Genomic DNA, 18,453 nt, shown 5'->3' on the forward strand with positions numbered 1-18,453 from the left:
TGTCATCAAAAGGCAGAGCGAGCAAGCCCTAATTAAGCCCTAATTACTAGCTCTTCGTGGCGGCACAGCACAAACTGCCTCCTAGTTCTGCTTTGGGGCAATTTTTGGCCTCTAGTGCAGCCCAGGGCACTGGCCTGCCGGTGCCTCCCAGAGCTGAGCCCTGGGCCTAGAGAAGGGAACGAGGCTTCTCTAGCTTCTTTGCGCTGACAAAGGGCTTTCTGCCTGTCAGCCCAGCTCCAGGCAAGTCCCCTCCCGACTCCCTACCGCAGCCACTGGGCCTCCCTTTTGGCAGGACCCGACACTCGAGGCTCAAGGGCCGTGATGAACTCCCAGCCTCTGGAGACTTCTCTCAGAGCTAGAAAAAACAAGCAGCTGAAACGTGCCTCCTCACTGCAGCTGGGCCCCGCCCGCTGAACCTATAGGAAGGCCCTGGAGGGGATCCAGCCTCCCCCGAAGAGGAAATCTGGCTCCGGCCTCACCCGCAGGGCCTGTTATGTCTGGCTCCAGAGGCCTTCTCCTCTGGGGTTTTCCATGCCTGTGAACCCGGCCCCATTCATTTCCCTGTGGTTTCATGGGAATGTCCAAAATGCTCAGCAGGTTGCAGCGAGCCCAGGAGGAGAAGGGTCAGCGAGAGGCCCGGGCCGTGGCCGAAGCACCCTCCACTCAGAGGCCTGCAGCGGGGATCCAGGCCTGCTGTGGGTGGGCAACCACCTGTCAGTCAGCTGAGTTTTCCTCTGGTGCGATCCGCCCCCAGCCACCCACCCACCACCCAGGCGACTCTGCCTATGGTTCCCTTTCTCCAGGCCTCCCCTTTCCAGCTCTCCAGGGTATGAGTTCCCTGAGTTCCCCCCACTGCCACCCTCCCATCCCATCCCTAGCAGCTCCCACTGTTGCGTTATTTAGCCACTGACTCTCCACCTCACCCGGGCCAGGCCCTTGCGTTTTCCACCTCACTGCACTCAGTTAGGGGCCGCAGGGAGAGCCCCCCGACCCCCTCCAGAGCTGCTCAACCTCAGAGAAGGGGCCATGCTCGGGTGCACAGCTCTTACGAGAGGCCCAGCGGCTGCCTCCGCGGCCCACGCGAAGCCCAGGGGCTCCCAGCCCCACAGAGAGGATGTGCCCAAGTGGAGAAAATGTATAGTCTTCAGAAGAAATGAATTGAAAACTGGCTGGGAGCAATTCTTATCCAATTTCCAAGTTAGCAGTTTTCACCAAGAGCTAATTGAAACTGCTCTCTGTAAGCGGCCCGATTTCCATCTGCATGAGGCTCCCGCAGAGTGTCTGCGACAAGGGCCCTGGTGGCTCAGGGCAGAAGCAAAGTAGAGCTGTGCTCGTTGCCCCGAGTTGCTCTTGAGCTTTGAAAATGGATGCACTTTCAGGTTTGGGCAGCGGCCACGCCACTGTGCCCTGGCTGCCTGGCTCCCCAGTCATTTCCAAAGCCGCTTTCTGAGTGTTCTGGGTAGGGAAGGGGTGGGCTGAGTTCCTCACCTGGTTAGCCTGGTAAAAATGTATCTGGAAACGGAACATCCTAGGAGGCCCAGCCACTCTCGCCAGGCAGGGTTCCTTGGATGGGCGCAGAGGAGTGCGGGGGCCAGGGGCCTGCCTGCAGGTCGGCACAGTGCCCAGGCTGAGACCCCACTGCCAGTGCCAGCCTCGGCCATTGTCTCTGGGAGTTCTGTGGGAGTGCAGAGTAGCCCACCCAGCGTGCCCAGCCCCACTCTGACCTCAGTCTGGACCACGGCTGCCTTTTCCATGGTGCAGAAGACAGCAATCCCCACCCCGGGTCAGCCCATGGAGGGTGCCCTGTCCGTCGTCCCTTTTCAGGGGGCAACCCACTCCAGTATTCTTGCCTGGAGAATCCCATAGACAGAGGAGCCTGGTGGGCTGCAGTCCATGGGATCACAAAGAGTTGGACACGTCTGAGTGACTGTCACTTCACTCTCTGTTGACCCAGATGGGTATGGACCCTACTCTTCTCTCCTGCACCCAGTAGCCTTGAAACAATTTTAGGGACAGCGCCTTGGGCGAAGCTGCAAGGTTATTCAGTGCTCCTCACACAGGATCTCCCCCCGGGTCCTACCATCTTTTGGAAGCTTAAAGCAACAACTGGAAAAAATTACACAAGCCCTTCACAACATTTCTGCAAACTAACTCTTGCCTGTCTCACCCACACACATGCTGAGAGGAGTCCGCACGTGACCTCCCTCGCCCTTCAGTCTTTGGTTTTCTGAGCCTACGTCCCCAGCCTCACGGCCATGGCTGGCTGCTCCTTGCCAAGTCCAGGGCTCGCTCTCTCTTGCCTCTTCTTCCCCGACATGAGGTCTGCACAGCGGACACTTGCCCGCCTGCACCTTGGTCCCTGCTCTCACGCCCCTCGGACCTCCTCACCCCCCTCTGTGCCCCTGCCCCCTCCGCCCTCTGTGCCCATGACCAGCTCACTCCCGGGCCCTCACCTGCATGCAGCTCTGAATGCGGGCCTGCCCTGTCCTCCTCTGTCTCTGCTGCTGCCTGCAAGCCTCAGCCCCTCCGCTTCCGCCTGACTGCCCCGGGCCTCTGCTCCTTGCACCCCAGGGCCATGTGTGCTCCTTTCTGACCGTCCTCATCCAGCGTCTCCCCCAGCTCCCCCGTGCGCCCCCATCCTGGAGTCTGGCTCCCCAGGCTCTGCCCTCACCTCTTAGTCCTTCTCCCTCGATCCCTTATTTTCCAGACACGCCTGATGCTTTCTTTGCTCTCCTCCATGATTGACTCTTTCATCCTTTTCATGTAAAGTGTTTCCCACCTCTCGGCCATTGCTTGAGATTGATCTTGGATTTGTCAGCATATCCTACCCCCACCCTCGCGAGGTTGGGGGCTCCTGGAGGGCAGGCTGAGGCTTCCTGAGCAGTGCCTGGGACACAGCAGAGGCAGCAGGGCCTCCAGGTCACACAGGTGGGCGGTGAAGCCCAGCTGCTGGTTACAGAGCTGTGGGACCTGGGCCTGATCACCTCTTGTTTTTGCACCTTAAGCCTCGCCACGCATCAGAAAGGGGTGAGAGCACTTCCCAGGCTGCAGGAGGATTTGATTGGTCTGTGGCCTGTCCAGTGTCACAGGTGCTTAACGGATGTCTCTTCCCTTTCTCCTTGCACCGACCCACAGCAGCAGCTCCAAAGAAGTTTTAGAGGGTGAGGCAGTGAACAAATTAATGGCTGCAGATGGGAGACACCTTACTTTGGTTGGTTGAAATGACAAGGCCACCAGCTTCCTCTAAATAGGAATTGGTGCTCTGTAGACTTGGAAGATGGGTAAACAGCAGGAGAGGGCTGTAGGGGAATGATGTCAGTAGAGCTCTTCTCTTTGTTTTTGTTCAGTTGCTAAGTCGTGTCTGACTTTTTGCAACCCATGGACTATAGCACACCAGGCTCCTCTGTCCTCCACTGTCTCCTGGAGTTTGCTCAAATTCATATCTGTTGAGTAAGTAATGCTATCTAACCATCTCATCCTCTGTTGACCCCTTCTCCTTTTGCCTTCACTCTTTCCCAGCATCAGGGTCTTTCCAGTGAGTTAGCTCTTTGCATCAGGTGGCCAAAGTACTGGGGCTTCAGCTTCAGTATAAGTCCTTCCTTTGAATATTCATGGTTTTTTTTCCTTTAGGATTAACTAGTTTGATCTCCTTGCAGTCCAAGAGACTCTCACGAGTCTTCTCTAGCACCACAGTTCAAAAACATCAATTCTTCAGTGCTCAGCCTTCTTTATGGTCCAGCTCTCACATCCATACATGACTACTGGAAAAGCCGTAGCTTTGACTATACAAATCTTTGTCAGCAAAGTGTTGTCTCTGCTTTTTAATATGCTATCTAGGTTTGTCATAGCTTTCCTTCTAAGGAGCAAGTGTCCTTTAATTTCATGGCTGCAGTCACCATCCATGATGGTGATTTTTGAGCCCAGGAAAATAAAATCTGTCACTGTTTCCACTTTTTCCCTTTCTCTTTGCCATGAAGTGATGGGACTGGATGCTGTGGTCTTAGGTTTTTAATGCTGAGTTAGCGGATCAGAAATAGATGCATGAGGGCCGTGTACCCATGAAGAAAGGGGGCATTGTGGCAGGGGCATGGCCCTCTCGACTCCTGACTGTGCCCCTTCCTGGGAATCCTTCATCATGCACAGGCTTATTGAGCATCTACACTGTGCTGGACTCACACTGGGCTCAGGGTAGGCGGCACAGGGTAGAGAGGGGAGACACAGCCTGTGATCAAAGGGTGATGATGGTGCGGGCTGAGTGCTGTGACGGGGCAGGTCTGGGTGCCCCGGAAGCACGCAGCCGCCAGGTGGGCATCTCATGCTGCCTCCCCAGAGGAAGGGACATCAGAGAAAAAGAGATTCGAGGAGAAAGGTCTCAGATTCCAGGCTCAGGGAACAGCAGTGCAAAGGGACAGAAGCAAGAAAGAGGCCCGAGAATGAGCTGGAGTGTGAGGGGTGGGGGACAAAGAGGGGGAGGTGATGCTGGCACCAGACAAGGGGAAACCTCGTTTTACCAAGAGGTGGAACTGTCCCAGGACAGTGGTCACCACTGAAGGGCTTCATGTGGGAGAGGGGCGTGACCAGATTTGCCTTCGAGAAGGAAAGCGTCTCTCTGGATGTGAAGACAGAAACAGCTGGGAGTGGCCAGAAGTAGGGAGGCCAGTTGCTAAGAGATGAAGGCTGTGGACCAAGGCTCTGGCATCAGGGTGGGAAGCCTCTAGGATCTTGCTCTGTTCAGCCTGCATCCTAGGTTTGGGGCACCCAGGCCAGTCACTGCTGTAGTATGCATGATAATAATGTAATATTTAAGACCAGGTTAGTGCATGCCCATTTTTTCAGGTAAGTAAATTGAGATTCAGAGAGGTTAAGAAACGTTTCTGAAATCACACGGCTTGTGAGTGGCAGAGCTGCGACTCAAGACAAGCTCCTGAGCTGATACCACTAACTTTCCCCCTTCTCCTGTTGCCTTGGGCTATCCACATGCAGGATATCCTGCAGTAAAAAAAAAAAAAAAATCACGTAAAATTAGACCTTAGTATTTCATACATGTTTATACCTTTTCTTTAAGTAACGTACTTCGGCAAACGTTATGCTAGACAAGGCGTCGTTGCTGCGTGAGGAGGGCGCGTCCTTGTGTGGAGGTTGCTTGTGGTCTTTCCCTGCCGTCTGCTGTGGCAGGTGATTGTGACACCTCTAGGCTTGCTCACCTCCTCCCTGGGGTGAGACGCCTTCCCCTCCGGCACCCAGAGGCCCAGAGCACAGGTGGGTGGGGTGTTGCGGACTGAGTGCTGCTGAGCTTGCATCCTGGCACGGCCCCGGTAAGCCGTCCATGTGTTTGTCACTGCAGAGCCTGCCCCGGCCCTCCAGGTCACGGGGCCCCTGGTGGCAATGGGCTCAGATAGATGCTCAGCCGATGCCAGGCCTGGTGCCTGGCTCTGTCCATGTGGCCTGCTGTCTGGAAGATGCTCCCAGCTGGTGGCCTTTCCTGAGCCCTATTTAGGGCAGTTGTCGGTTGAAAGCTGAGATCCAGCACGCAGACACACACACACACACACACCGCCTTCCCTGCAGAGGTAGTGATCTCACACCTGTGTCAGGCTGGGGCGGGGGCAGGGTTACCATCAGGGCAGGGGCCCCGACCAGGGAGCATATCCAGCTCCATCCCCACTTGGATATCAGACCCCAGTATGTGCAGTTTGCTCTCAAAGGATGTCCTAACCACCCAGGGCATCTTGCAGCCCCATCTGAGCTCTGGCTACTGGCCTGGGCCTGTAGCTCTGCCTCTCAAAGGTGGGAGGAGATCAGGGTCAAGGGTGACAGGTCAGCGGCGGGAGCTTCTTCTAATAGCCTGTTCCTGCCCGAGCAAAGCCCTCAGCCCAGACCTGGCCTTGGACAAGGAAACACACATTGACTGGGAGCCCAGAGATCCCTGGGCCTCGATTCGCAGGGCTGCAATTTACAAAGCAAGACTGTCTCCTGCCCAGAAGTTCGTGGGTTCTAAGCGGCTCCTGCCACATCCTGGGTCCTGTGGGAGGAAGATGCTGGCCGCCCCCTGCAGGCCTGTCCAGGAACTGACCCACGAGGGGCCCAGAGAAGCCCTGAGAGAGGGGCCCCTTCGCTGGCCCAGATGAGAGCCCCCAGGACTGGCCAGCCGCCTCCCATTCCGGGTGCCCAGCCCCATTGCTGACTGTGAATCTGAACTCACTAGAATCTGACTGCTGACCGCTGGCCTTCCCCTTGGCCTCCTGTTCCCCGACTGCACAGGGGACCCCCACCATCTGTGCTGCACCCTCCAGCTCCCCCAGGGCTCTACTGGCTCGGGATCCAGGCCCCCGCTCTACTTTCTCATGTCCACACACTTGCATTTCCTCTCTCCCCCGCCTCCCACCTGCAGTGATAAGGACAGGTTGTGGGGAAGTGGCCCTTGAAGCTGTCCTAGACACTAGGGGTCTGTGTCCCATCCCTCCCAGGGGACATTGATGTTTTCTCTGGCAGGAATGCTCTGCCTCTCTGAACCATGTTGGAACGAGTTCCACAGGCTGCCTCTTAACCCCTGGCCCCTGTCCTGAGGGAAGCACGGAGATACCCAGGGGTGGGAGCCCCCCGAGGCACCAAGGGTCTCATCCAAGGTCAGCCCCCGTGACCAAGGCGTCCCCGGACTCTCTTCTCAAGGTAAACAGCAGCACACTTGTCTTTCTCTTACCACCCCAGCTGACGCATGGGACAGTACCAGGGCCCAGGGCAGACAAGTAATGGGGTGACTGGAGAAGCGGGGCCTAAGGGCTGTTGTTGCTGCTGGGGCTCCGGGCTTCACCCCCACCCTCCTGTCCCTTCCCTTTGGGGTCTCCTCCTTAAGATGGGGCTGGGGGAGGGGCCCTTCAGGAAATAGGGGCACGAGCACAGCCCCTGACTGGGGGGTCCCTGCACATTCAGTTCCTTTGACCCAAGGCCTTGTGGGTGGGAGCTCAGGCTGGAACCCCCAGCCCTGCCCTGCCGCGTGCCGGTCCTGGGCTGAGCTCACACAGCCCTGTCATGGGGCCATGCTGTCCCCTGCTGGCCGCGCCGTGAAATGCATCCCAGATCAGCCCCAAGGTGCAGGATGGAGACACGGGGCTCCGAGGAGCAGGCGGGGTGCCCACCCTATCCCCACCTACCCCCAGCCACAGCGACACTTGGACTGCATGAGGAGACATGTATGGATCCACCTGGCACACAATTGTATGTGCTGAGCGGGCAATGGATAGATGAATGAACTGTGTCTGAAACATTTAGGTGATAATGCTCCGCAGGGTCTGACCAACAGCAGTGTGGGGAGAAAAGTGTTAGTGACTCAGTGGTGTCTGACTTTGCAACCCCATGGACTGTAGCCCGCCAGGCTCCTCTGTCCATGGGATTCTCTAGGCAAAAATACTGGAGTGGGTTGCCGTGCCCTTCTCCAGGGGATCTTCCAGACCCAGGGATCGAACCCGTGTCTCCTGCATTGCGGGCAGATTCTTTACCATCTCAGCCACCAGAAAGCAGATAAGACATATCTAGCAGGACTTGAGACTCCTCTTCCGGTGACCAGAGCTAAACATGAAAACCAATGTGAGGTGTCATATGGTGCTAGACTGTGACATAGGTGGCCCTAGACAGGCTCAGTCATGTTCAATTCTTTGTGCCCTCATGGACTATACAGTCCATGGAATTCTCCAGGCCAGAATACTGCAGTGGGTTGCCATTCCCTTCTCCAAGGAATCTTCCTAACCCAGGTCTCCCACATTGCAGGCAGATTCTTTACCAGCTGAGCCACAAGGGAAGCCCCCTAGACAGGCTGACCCTCGTCAAAGTGGCTAGTCGTGCAGTAAGTGCCCAGGAGTGATGGAGATGGCCTTCATAGAAGCGTGGAGAGGTCAAAGGGGGTGTCAGATGGCAGGGATGGAAATCACAGGACCCCACGAGGAGACCCCAGGCCATTTAGCATGGAAGGTAGAAAGAGGGAAGCACCTCTTGTGTTTTTTTCGTTTTTTTTGGCTTGGCCTTGCTGCACCAACTGCAGGATCTTAGTTCCCCAATGACCAGTGCTTGAGCCATGCCCTTGGCAGTGGAAGCATGGTCCTAGCCACAGGACCTCCAGGGAATTCCCAGCACCTGCCATGTCTTTGATGCTGATGTCACACCAGGCACATTTTCCTCCTGTTGTTTCACAACCATTCTGTGAAATAAGTACTATTATTATCCCTGAAGGAAATGGATCAGACACGGTCAGTGCCTTGTTCGGGGTTCTACAGCAAGGACGTGCTGGAGCCAGGATGCAGGCCTCACCTCTCAAGACTTGATGGTCAGGTTCCCATGTGTGAACTCAAGGGTTTTCAGCAGGAAATGATGTGATCAGGACAGATGATAGGGAGGTCGGATGGCCGCTTGAAAGACTATTGCTGCAACCCCGTAGGGAAAGGAGAAGCTCCTTATTCCACACACAGGCCTCCTAGATGGCAGAAGGGCCTCTGAGACCAGACCTGTGGTCTCCTTTGCCCAACCTCTGTCCTACGGTGGGCGGTGGGCTGGAGGCGGCCCAGCAGGGTACCCAGAGAGGAGGAGCTGGCAGTGCAGGCGTGGGTGGACCTCCTCCCAAGGTCCAGGCCTGGCGCCGGTGGTGTCTGGCCTGGGGCATCCCACCACTCTTTCTCAGAGGGAGGCCTTTGTTGAGGGGCGGACATGCTGTGGGGGACAGTTTGTTAGACCAGAGCCAGTCCTCAGCAGGGAGACCCATCAGGAAGGCGGGGCTCTGCCTGCTCACACTCTCTTCCCCCCTCACCGGCTGTGACTTAAGAGCTTGGGGAGGGGATGGGGCTCACCCCAAGCACTGCCTGCACCTCCAGGAAGGGGACGCGTATCCCCCAACTGCCGCCCAGCCTCCCGGGGCTCCTCCCCGACCTCTCCCGCCCCCATGGGAGCAGCACGGGCTTGACGTGCAGCCCAGTGTGGGCTGCACTGAGGAGGATCTCCCCTAGGCTGGGCAAGGGCCTGCGAGTCTCCCCTGTGGTGGTGGCCCGGGGGCAGGCTCTCCCATACAGTGTGTTTGGGCTTCCCAGGCGGCACTAGTGGTAAAGAACCTGCCTGTCAGTGCAGGAGACATAAGAGATATGGGTTCAATCCCTGGGTTGGGAAGATCCCCTGGAGAAGGGTATGGCAACCCACTCCAGTATTCTTGCCTGGAGAATCCCACGAACACAAGAGGCTGGTGGGCTACAGTCCATAGCGTCGCAAAGAGTCAGACACGACTGAAGCAACTTAGCACGCACGCACACACACTACGTTTGCCTTATCCCCAAATGCCTGAGTTTCCTCTGCCACCTGTAACTCTCTTGTTCATCCTCAGAAACCCTCATCTTTCCAGGGAGGAAAAAGAGCCAAGCGCTCCTGGGAACAGGGAGCCCTGGGTCTGCACACCTGCCTCTGCACAGCCCCGCAGAGCCCCCTGGGTTCTCCTGGCCCGCCCAGGCACAGGAGATGCCCCCAGTGTTCTGGGAGACTTTGTCATTCATCAGAGATCTTTACTAATCACCTTCTCTGGGTCGGGTGAGGTCCCAAGCACTGGGGCTGCAGCCGGGAATAAGACAGGCACCCTCCCCGGACCCCTATCTGGTGGGAGACGCAGCACACGAGCTGACCCATCAGCAGAGAGGAGTACAGACTGGTTAGTGCAGTGAGAGGCATGAGCAGAGGGATGAGGGAGAAAGCAGCTTGCAGGAAACAAGCTGGGATGCGTGCTCCGGGATGATCTAGAGAGATAAGGTGGGAGGTGGGAAGGGGGGCAGGGAGGCTCACGAGGGAGGGGGGTTATATGTATACTCACAGCTGGTTCATGTTGTTGTACAGCAGAAACCAACACCACTATTGTAAAGCAATTATTCTCCAATTAAAAATAAGTTTATAAAAGTATATTGGATGCCAGGAGGGCATCTTTAAGCCAAAACAAGGATACAAGAGAGCCAGCCAACCGAGAAGCGAGAAAGAATGACCCCCCCACGTTCCCACCCCACCCCCCGCTGCAGGCTCGTGGAGGAGTTCATGCTTTTGGCCAACATGGCCGTGGCCCACAAGATCCACCGCGCCTTCCCTGAGCAAGCCCTGCTGCGGCGGCACCCCCCACCCCAGACCAAGATGCTCAATGACCTGGTGGAATTCTGTGACCAGATGGGGCTGCCCATGGACTTCAGCTCTGCAGGCGCCCTCAACGTGAGTGCTGGGAACATGGGGGCTGGGGAGGCCCTGCTGGGGAAAGCAGGAGGCAGGCCAGGAAGCCAGGGTTCAGCAGCCAACTGCATCCCACCAGGGTCCCTTGCCCTTCAGCCCGGTCTCCCCTGCAAGGGAGACAAAAGGCCCTGGGGACAAGGCCTTCATCTTGCAGGGCCTGGCGGGGAGCCCAGGAGACTGAGGGGGTGCCCTCAGGCCTAGCTGTGGGCAGGGGTCCTGTGGGCAGGAATGGGCTGAGCTCAGGCTCTCTCAGGGCACCAGGATTGGTGGAAACCAGAGGCTGTTTTTCATGGGGGGCTTTCAGATACCCACCCCCCAAGAACTGAGCATCACATGACTCAGGAATCCATGGCCTCTGCCCTGATTCCACAGCAGGGGGACCGGCCCCATCTGCTCTGGGCCTGGGGTGCCCGAGGTCAGACAGGAAGCCAGTCTGTCCAGGCCAGCCAGCCAGATGTGGAAAGACTTCCCTCGAGCCAGGACCCTCAAGGCAGGCCCAGCCTGGGACACAGGCTGGGGGCTGCTGGCCGTCCCCCACCCCACCAACAAACCCCTGCAGGCCACCCGTGGCCATCTGAGCAGGGCTGGGGCCCTCGGCTGGTCTTTCCTCCCAGAGCCAGGTCTCAGGTGATCAGCAGGGGACAGGGCCTCCGAGCCTCTCTCCCCAGGCCTGACTGCGTTTCACGTGGTTCTTCTAGAAAAGTCTGACCGAAATGTTCGGAGATGACAAGTACTCCCTGGCCCGGAAGGAGGTGCTCACCAACATGTGCTCCCGGCCCATGCAGGTAAGGCAGGGCCGGTCCTCCATCCACCCCGCCTCCCGCCCCGGGAGCACACAGGACCTCTCCGGGCTTGGAGAACCTGAGGGGAGGTGTGGGGAGAGGGGCGATGTGGGGAGGATGCCCCCTGGGAAGCATCCAGAACAGGTGGCCCCTGGGCTCCCTACCACCCCTGGCTCCGACTTGCCAACCTGTCCTGCTCAAGGGCCCCTTGTCTGGGCCTCAGAGGAGCCAATTGAGCCTTACTTCTCCCCCTGCACAGCCCCTGGGGCTCTGTTTCCTGACAGCAGGAGGGGAGCCAGCCCAGGCATCCCCCCCCCAAGACTCCAGGGCCTGGTCCCCACAGATCAGACCAGCTTGGGCTCAAATGCGGCCTAGTCAGCAACTCATGGGCAGATGGGGACCTGGGGCAGGAAAGTGTGTTGGTCTCCCTGAGTCCTCAGCCCCCACTGTGGCTTGGGGACCCCAGCCAGAGAAGTCTCCTTGTCCCAGATGACCATGAGAGAAGGAATCAGGCATGGGGCTCTGTCTGCAGCTGGAAGACAGGCTGGCCACCCAGGAGGTAGACAGTGGGCTGGCTTCTGGCCACCAGTTTCAGCCCTCCAAGACTGAGCTTGGAGGCCCTGGGGGGCCAAGCATTTTGGGAAGGACCCCTACCCCCTGGCCCCCAGTGCCCTGTCTGGTCAGCAAGTGCTGCCAGTGTGAACAGGAGCAGTGGTGGGCCCAGGGCAGCCTAGGGGTGCTGTCCAGAGGCTCCGTCACTGGGCAGATCCAGTCTGTCCACAAGAACCTCAGCAGCTCACAGTTGACTTCTGAGGCCTCTGGCGCTGCCAGGAATGGGACCATCAGATCCATTTGGGTCTGGTCGGAGAAGGACCCCTACCCCCTGGCTTCCGTCTATGGGGTCGCACAGAGTCAGACACGACTGAAGCGACTTAGCAGCAGCAGCAGCCATAACCCTGCCCCCACTCACAAATGTCTGCCCCACACCGGGCACCATAAAGCACCCCCCACCACCAATGGAGAGGGAGGGCGTGCATCTCTGGCCACTGGGCTTGACACCACAAACGAGGCCAGTGGGGACCCCATTTCCTCCACCAGCCTCTGGAAGCCACTCACCCTCAAGGTGAACCCAGCCCTGAAGCTCCAAGGGAAGGGGTCCCGTCCTCAGTCACCCAGAGCCTGACAAAGACCAGACTCACCCTGGCCTCGCCTGCAGTGACCTCAGAGACCAGCCTCGGCCTGGGATCTGATCTCAGGGAGGGACCAGAGAGACCAGGGTGCCTGGTCCTCTGTCTCTGCCCCATTTCTGGGTCCTCATCCATCTCACCCTGCCCAGAGACACCCCCACTGCCCAGGAAGGGGGCCAGGGCCCTCCGTCCTCCTCACCCAGCTCATCTGGGGACCTGGGCCACTGCTGATGACAAAGGCCAAACGTGGCTCTCGGGGGAGGCGGCTCCCACCTCCCTCGTTGACTCACCCCAGACGTAACCAGGGCCCAGGGGGACCAGAAGGGAAGCAGAGCTGGGCAGCAGAGCAGGTCTGCTCCAGCTGCGTCCTGGCTTCCAGGACCTTCGATCACAGAGTAAGTGGAGCTGGCTGTGCGTTTGTCCCAACACACAGGAGGGTATGAGAGAGTGTGAGGGTGTGAGTGTGAGGCAAGGGAGGGAGCGAGTGAACACACGTGGGTGTGACTGAGTTCCTGGCCGAGAAGCCTGGTCACTGGCTCCCGAGCATCATGGGTACCCTCCAGGGACCGTGGCCCAGGCTATCAGCACAGCTGCACCATGGGAGCCGGGCTGTTTGCTGTTTCCCCACCAACACTCAGTGTCTCCCCCTGAGCCTCAGGCCTAACTCCTGCCCTACAGGAGGCCCTTCTGACCTCAGCACTCAGGGTCTTGGTCTCAAGACAGGTTGTTAGAGACAAGAAGGGCCAAGGTTGGGAGGCTGACCAACTGCTGCCTCCCTTGGCTAACGAAAGGTCAAGCCTTGGGGGCACAGGGGTGCCAGGGTGCAGGCGTGGCCGTCAGCAGGTCAGGAGTCAGGGCCAGAGGGCTGGAGGTTGGTGAGTCATGACCCAGGAGTCAGGGCCAGGGCCAGAGAGGACAAGCCAGGCACGTGTTTTGCTCTGGGTAGGGGCATCCTGGACCTTCTCTCCTACTTTGCACTCTGGCCACATGGGGCCATCGGGCTTGTGTCCTGATGAAGGACACTTCTGGCCCCTGGCCCGGCATGGCCATGGTTTCCCGCATAGCCACCCCCAGCCCCGTCCTAGGGAGAGGCAACCAGAACTGTTCCTTCCTTCTGGGTCCTGGCAGTAACAGCCCCTAAAACCCAGCAGTGAGCTCCTGTGCACGAGGATGGGTCCAGCTCCTCCCTGAAGTCCTCTGACTTCAGCCCGTGGTCCCCCTGCCCTTCTCCCCACCTCCCCGAGGGCTTGCACAGCTGCTCCCCCAGGACTCTGAGAGAGGAGGCCTTTCAACATCTTAAGGGTTCCTAGCAAGAAGCACTGGAGAAGGCAATGGCACCCCACTCCAGTACTCTTGCCTGGAAAATCCCATGGACGGAGGAGCCTGGTGGGCTGCAGTCCATGGGGTCACTAAGAGTCGGACAGGACTGAGCGACTTCACTTTCACTTTTCACTTTCATGCATTGGAGAAGGAAATGGCAACCCACTCCAGTGTTCTTTCCTGGAGAATCCCAGGGATGGGGGAGCCTGGTGGGCTGTCGTCTATGGGGTCACACAGAGTCCAACACGACTGAAGTGACTTAGCAACAGCAGCAGCAAGAAGCACACATCCTTCCCCCGCCACCCCCCACCCCAGTGACTCCACTTCCAATCCCCAGCAGAGGGGTCTAGGTAAGCCCCACACTGGGCCTCAGCAGGAAAGGGGTGAGGGCCCCCATGACTCCAGTCAGCCCCATGGCAACCCCAAGGATAACCACCACCACTCCACCCCCACCCCCACCCCCCTGCCTCACATGGAACAGTCCCTGGTCTCTGCAGGCCTCCCCAGCTTTGTTCAGCTGTCCACAGCCTGGCAGGTGGGCCCATGCCCCCAGCGCCCCTCCTGGTGAGTCTCCCAGGCTTGCAGAGTATACCGGGCGCCAACCTGGTCCGGCCCAGCCCTGAGGTTCCCCCCCGTTTCTCCCCCCACCCCCCAGATGGCTGTGTACTTCTGCTCAGGAGCTCTGCGGGACCCAGCCCAGTTCCGCCACTACGCCCTCAATGTGCCGCTCTACACGCACTTCACCTCCCCGATCCGCCGTTTCGCGGATGTCCTGGTTCACCGCCTTCTGGCCAGTGCGCTGGGTAAGGGGGCAACCCGGGGGGGCGATGCCAGCCATGCCCAGAGTGGGTGCCTGGCGGCTAGAGACCACATGCCATCCCTGGGGAGGCCTTGCTGGGTGGGGTGGGCACCCTGAGCCGCAGGGCAGCCTGTGCCCAGAACCTCTCCCTATGAGCACATGCTCGGGGTCCCAGGGCCCTGACCGTGGCCACACCCCGTTCTTGGCCCTCCTGAGCCCAGCACAGGCAGGCCTCACTCCGCCTGGGCCAGTGGCACTGTGCCGCTGCTCCCCGCACCTTGACTGGTGCACAGAGGGCGCCCTCCCATCAACCCCAGACCATGCTCTGTCCAGGCTACCGGGAGCTTCCAGACGTGGAGCCCGACTCCCTGCAGAAGCAGGCCGACCACTGCAATGACCGCCGCATGGCGTCCAAGCGCGTGCAGGAGCTCAGCACCGGCCTCTTCTTCGCCATTCTGGTCAGGGTGAGGCCACCAGCTGTCCCCGCCCCTTTCCCTCCCTGCGCCCTACCACCCCGCCTGGCGCCTACACAAGGAGTCCCCCTGGGAGTCTGGGCCCTTTAGCAGCTGGGGTGGACCCCGGGGAAACGCCGCATTCCTTGGCCAAGCCCTGGCTGGAGCCCTGCCCCCGCAGGAGAGTGGCCCCCTGGAGTCAGAAGCCATGGTGATGGGCGTCCTGAACCAAGCCTTCGACGTGCTGGTGCTGCGCTATGGGGTGCAGAAGCGCGTCTACTGTAACGTGAGTGCCGGGCTCCTGGGGAGTCGGGATGCTCTGGGCCCCAGGGAGGAGTCGGGATGCTCTGGGCTGATTGAGGATGCTCTGGGCCCCAGAGGGGTCGGGATGCTCTGGGCTGATTGAGGATGCTCTGGGCCCCAGGGAGGAGTCGGGATGCTCTGGGCTGATTGAGGATGCTCTGGGCCCCAGAGGGGTCGGGATGCTCTGGGCTGATTGAGGATGTTCTGGGCCCCAGGGAGGAGTCAGGATGCTGTGGGCTGAATCAGAATGCTCTGGGCCCCAGGGGAGTCAGGATGGGAGGGCAGAGGGAGCACCAAGCTGTGTCCACTCAGCACACTTCCTTCCTACCTGCCTGTCCCTGTTCCCGCTGCGGGTCTACTTCGTTTTCCCAGCATCTGCTGTGGTCTCGGCCCAGGGACAGCCCTTATTAGACTCAGGAGCAGGCAGGATGGGAGCCTAGGCCGAGCCCCCATCCCTGTCCACATGAGGTGGTGACACGGACCTCACTTAGCTGTGGCAGCACCAAGTCCACCGAATGGGCCTACTGAGACACCCAGGGGTCCTGCCTGGGGCCAGGGGTCCAGGTCAAAGGTCGGCCTTGGGCCTCTTTCCCAAGGACTCGAGCAACCAGAGACCAGGTCCGTCCCAAACCAGTGTAGGCTGCAGGGAAGGCAGGTTTAGGAGACATTTTTTTTTAAGGAACATGAGAAAAGGAAAGATCAGAGAGAATGGCCCGAGGCCACGCTGGAAGCTGTGTCTCCTGAAAAGAAGGAAGAGGCCAGCCTTTGTCTCTGTCCCGCTCTGGGGGCACTCTGTTTGAGATTCTTTCTGAGGGTAGTTGGTGCCGGTCCAAGGCCACCTGAGGAACCTGTTCTAGCAGACCTCTGACCCCGGCTGTGATTTCCTGACACCCAGAGCACTTTGGGGAGTGCAGAGCCCAGCATGGAGTGTGGAATAAACACAGTATAAATAGAATGGACTAAAGCAGGGAGACAACATGGAGTCCAGCAGGAATCAAGTCGGGCTCCTGTTGGGAATTCCCCTGGCTGTCCAGTGGTTAAGGCTCTGCACTTTCATTACTGAAGGCAAGGGTTCGATCCCCAGTCAGGGAACGAAGGTCCCACAAGCTGCACGATGCAGCCAGGAAAAACACTGGGCTCTTGTCCTGAAGTTCATCGACACAATGGGATTCAGGTCTCGGTTGTCTCTGCTCACAGCCCAGCCCCTCCTCTGTCTGTGCTAACAGACCCAGGCTGGGAGGGGTGGCGGCCCTCCAGCCCCAGGTGCCCGGTCCACCTCCACTTGCATGAACAGTCCCTGATGAGGTGGACAGGGCTGCCACCTGCCCCAGCAATACACGGAGCCCCCAGCCCCTCCCCGCCCCTGCCCCTTGGCGAAGGTGGCCTCCCGGAAGTGCACCAGAGGCAAGAGGCGAAGGTTGGGGGGTCCTCCCCCATCAAAGGTCAAGCAGCCCAGAGCCGGGCGGCAGGGCGGAGAGCTCCATCATGGGTCAGTCAGAGGTGGGCCAAGGCGGGGACTGCTTCCAAGCACTGGGGGGAGAGGAGACCTTGCAGGGTCAGAGGTTAAGAGGTGGTGCCTGGAGCCTGAGTCCTGAGGCACAGGCTTGTGCACCGCCCCTGCCCCCCCCGCACACAGATGCTGCCCCTGCGGTCCCACCATTTCCAGAAGGTGGGCAAGAAGCCGGAGCTGACACTAGTCTGGGAGCCCGAGGACTTGGAACAGGAGCCAGTACAGCAGGTGAGGCGAGGGTGGGGCTGCCTTCCCAGATCTGCGCCGCATCCCCGTCTGCCCAGCTCTTTGGCGAGCCCCCTCCTGCCTCATGGGGTATCCTCTTCAGGGCTCCCCTCCTAGGTCCCCCTGCCCCCACCCTGCACCCAGCTCCCCTCAACCCTGGGTGGGAACTCAGGTTCCCCCCTTCCCCACCCTGTGGGCCCGGCCTCCTGGGATCGCCACTCTGGGGAGAGGCCGGGCCTCCGCCTGCCCCTCTAAAGCAGGGGGTCCTCAGCTTTGGGGTCCTTTCGAGACTCTGATGAACGCTGTGTAGACCTCCTACCCAGGAGGACAGATTTCACCTACAGCGGGCCTCAGAGGCCAGACCCAGATGGTGAAGTTTTCTCCCTGGCACTGCGCAGCCTCCACTAGGCGTCGCACACAGCAGCATCGGGCTCCTTCCCTTCTCACCAGGACCCCACGGCCTCCTCAGTCCTTGAACAAGCACGGCTTACTGACGGGCCCGTGGAGGCCGAGACAGGCAGGGCCAGGGCCCCTGGGGCCCAGCCGGGTGGACTGGCAGAGCTGGGCTTTGCCTGAAGCCCCAGCCCCAGCCCCTGCTGTGCTCCTGGCCGGGCCCTCCCCAGTCACCCTGCCGGGCCCTTCTCACCCTCAGGTCATCACCATCTTCAACCTGGTGGAGGTGGTGCTGCAGGCAGAGGCCACCGCCCTCAAGTACAGTGCTGTCCTGAAGAGACCGGGCACCGAGGGCCTCCTAGACCCGCAGGACCAGCTGGGGTGTGGTAACCACAAGGAGGAGCAAGACTGAAGCCACCAGCCTGGCCACACCCCTCTCCACCCCTGCCCCTCCGCCCCTGCTGGTTTTTAGGAATAGGACCTTTTGACACCAACAGGGATTTTTTTTTTAATTTGGTTTTTAACAACTCAGGGTTTTGTTTTTATTTTTTCATCCTGTTCTATTTCTGCAGTGCAGTTTTTAAGCTGGAGTGGGTAGAGGGTGGGGCTGGCCGGACGGAAGGCTGAGGTGCTCAGCCTCCCAGAGCTAGACCCGGTCCTCCCGGAGGCCAGCCCCCCTTCTGCCCGGTTACCCACTGCCCGCCCCTGCCCAGGAAACCGGGGGTTTTCAGCAAATCAGTGTCGTGGAATAAAATCAAGTGTGAAGTGCTGTCTGGTGTGTGGGGCAGCTGGGTGCCCCTTAGACCCAGGACGTGGGGCCTGGCCTGGCTCCACCCCTCACAGCTCAGCCAGGGCGGCCGCCCTCAGGAATCTCCCATCAGGTCCAGGAAGATTCACGGAGCTGGCCGCATGGCAGATGGACACCAGGGCCTCAGTCTGGCTGATTAGAAATGGAATTAGAATGCCAGACAGCAAGCGCACCCATCTCCCTGTGTCCATCCCCACCCCCCACTTCCTGCACCCCATGGCCTCAGAGAGGGGCCGGGATCCTGTGACACCCCCACTGCCAAGGCCGGGGCTCTGGAAGGGAAATAGGTGAGGTCTGGTGGTTTGGTGATGGGTGAAGGGGTTTCTGCAGCCCGGGCAGCCTGACTGAGAGCCCGAGCGTGAGACATCTCCACCTGCCCCCCACACCCTGCCCGGGGGGATCAGCCCCCTCTCCTCCAGGTGTCCCCGAGGGCCACCC

At 59.4% G+C, this 18,453-nt stretch overlaps 1 protein-coding gene across 3 annotated transcripts in view; it reads left to right on the forward strand.

The window, feature by feature from the left end:
• DIS3L2 (DIS3 like 3'-5' exoribonuclease 2) overlaps positions 1-17,976 on the forward strand; it is a 357,289-nt gene extending 339,313 nt beyond the window's left edge. For all 3 annotated transcript variants that reach the window (XM_027516355.1, XM_027516373.1, XM_027516364.1), the window contains exons 15-21: positions 10,035-10,218; positions 10,935-11,021; positions 14,181-14,328; positions 14,658-14,788; positions 14,958-15,062; positions 16,716-16,817; positions 17,467-17,976. In XM_027516355.1, coding sequence (XP_027372156.1) covers positions 10,035-10,218; positions 10,935-11,021; positions 14,181-14,328; positions 14,658-14,788; positions 14,958-15,062; positions 16,716-16,817; positions 17,467-17,619 — 910 coding nt within the window. In that variant the 3' untranslated portion in view covers positions 17,620-17,976. The remainder of the gene's footprint in view (positions 1-10,034; positions 10,219-10,934; positions 11,022-14,180; positions 14,329-14,657; positions 14,789-14,957; positions 15,063-16,715; positions 16,818-17,466) is intronic.
• Positions 17,977-18,453: the final 477 nt, after the last annotated feature.

The sequence above is a fragment of the Bos indicus x Bos taurus genome, chromosome 2 (assembly GCF_003369695.1).
Source record: "Bos indicus x Bos taurus breed Angus x Brahman F1 hybrid chromosome 2, Bos_hybrid_MaternalHap_v2.0, whole genome shotgun sequence".
Classification (NCBI taxonomy): domain Eukaryota; kingdom Metazoa; phylum Chordata; class Mammalia; order Artiodactyla; family Bovidae; genus Bos; species Bos indicus x Bos taurus.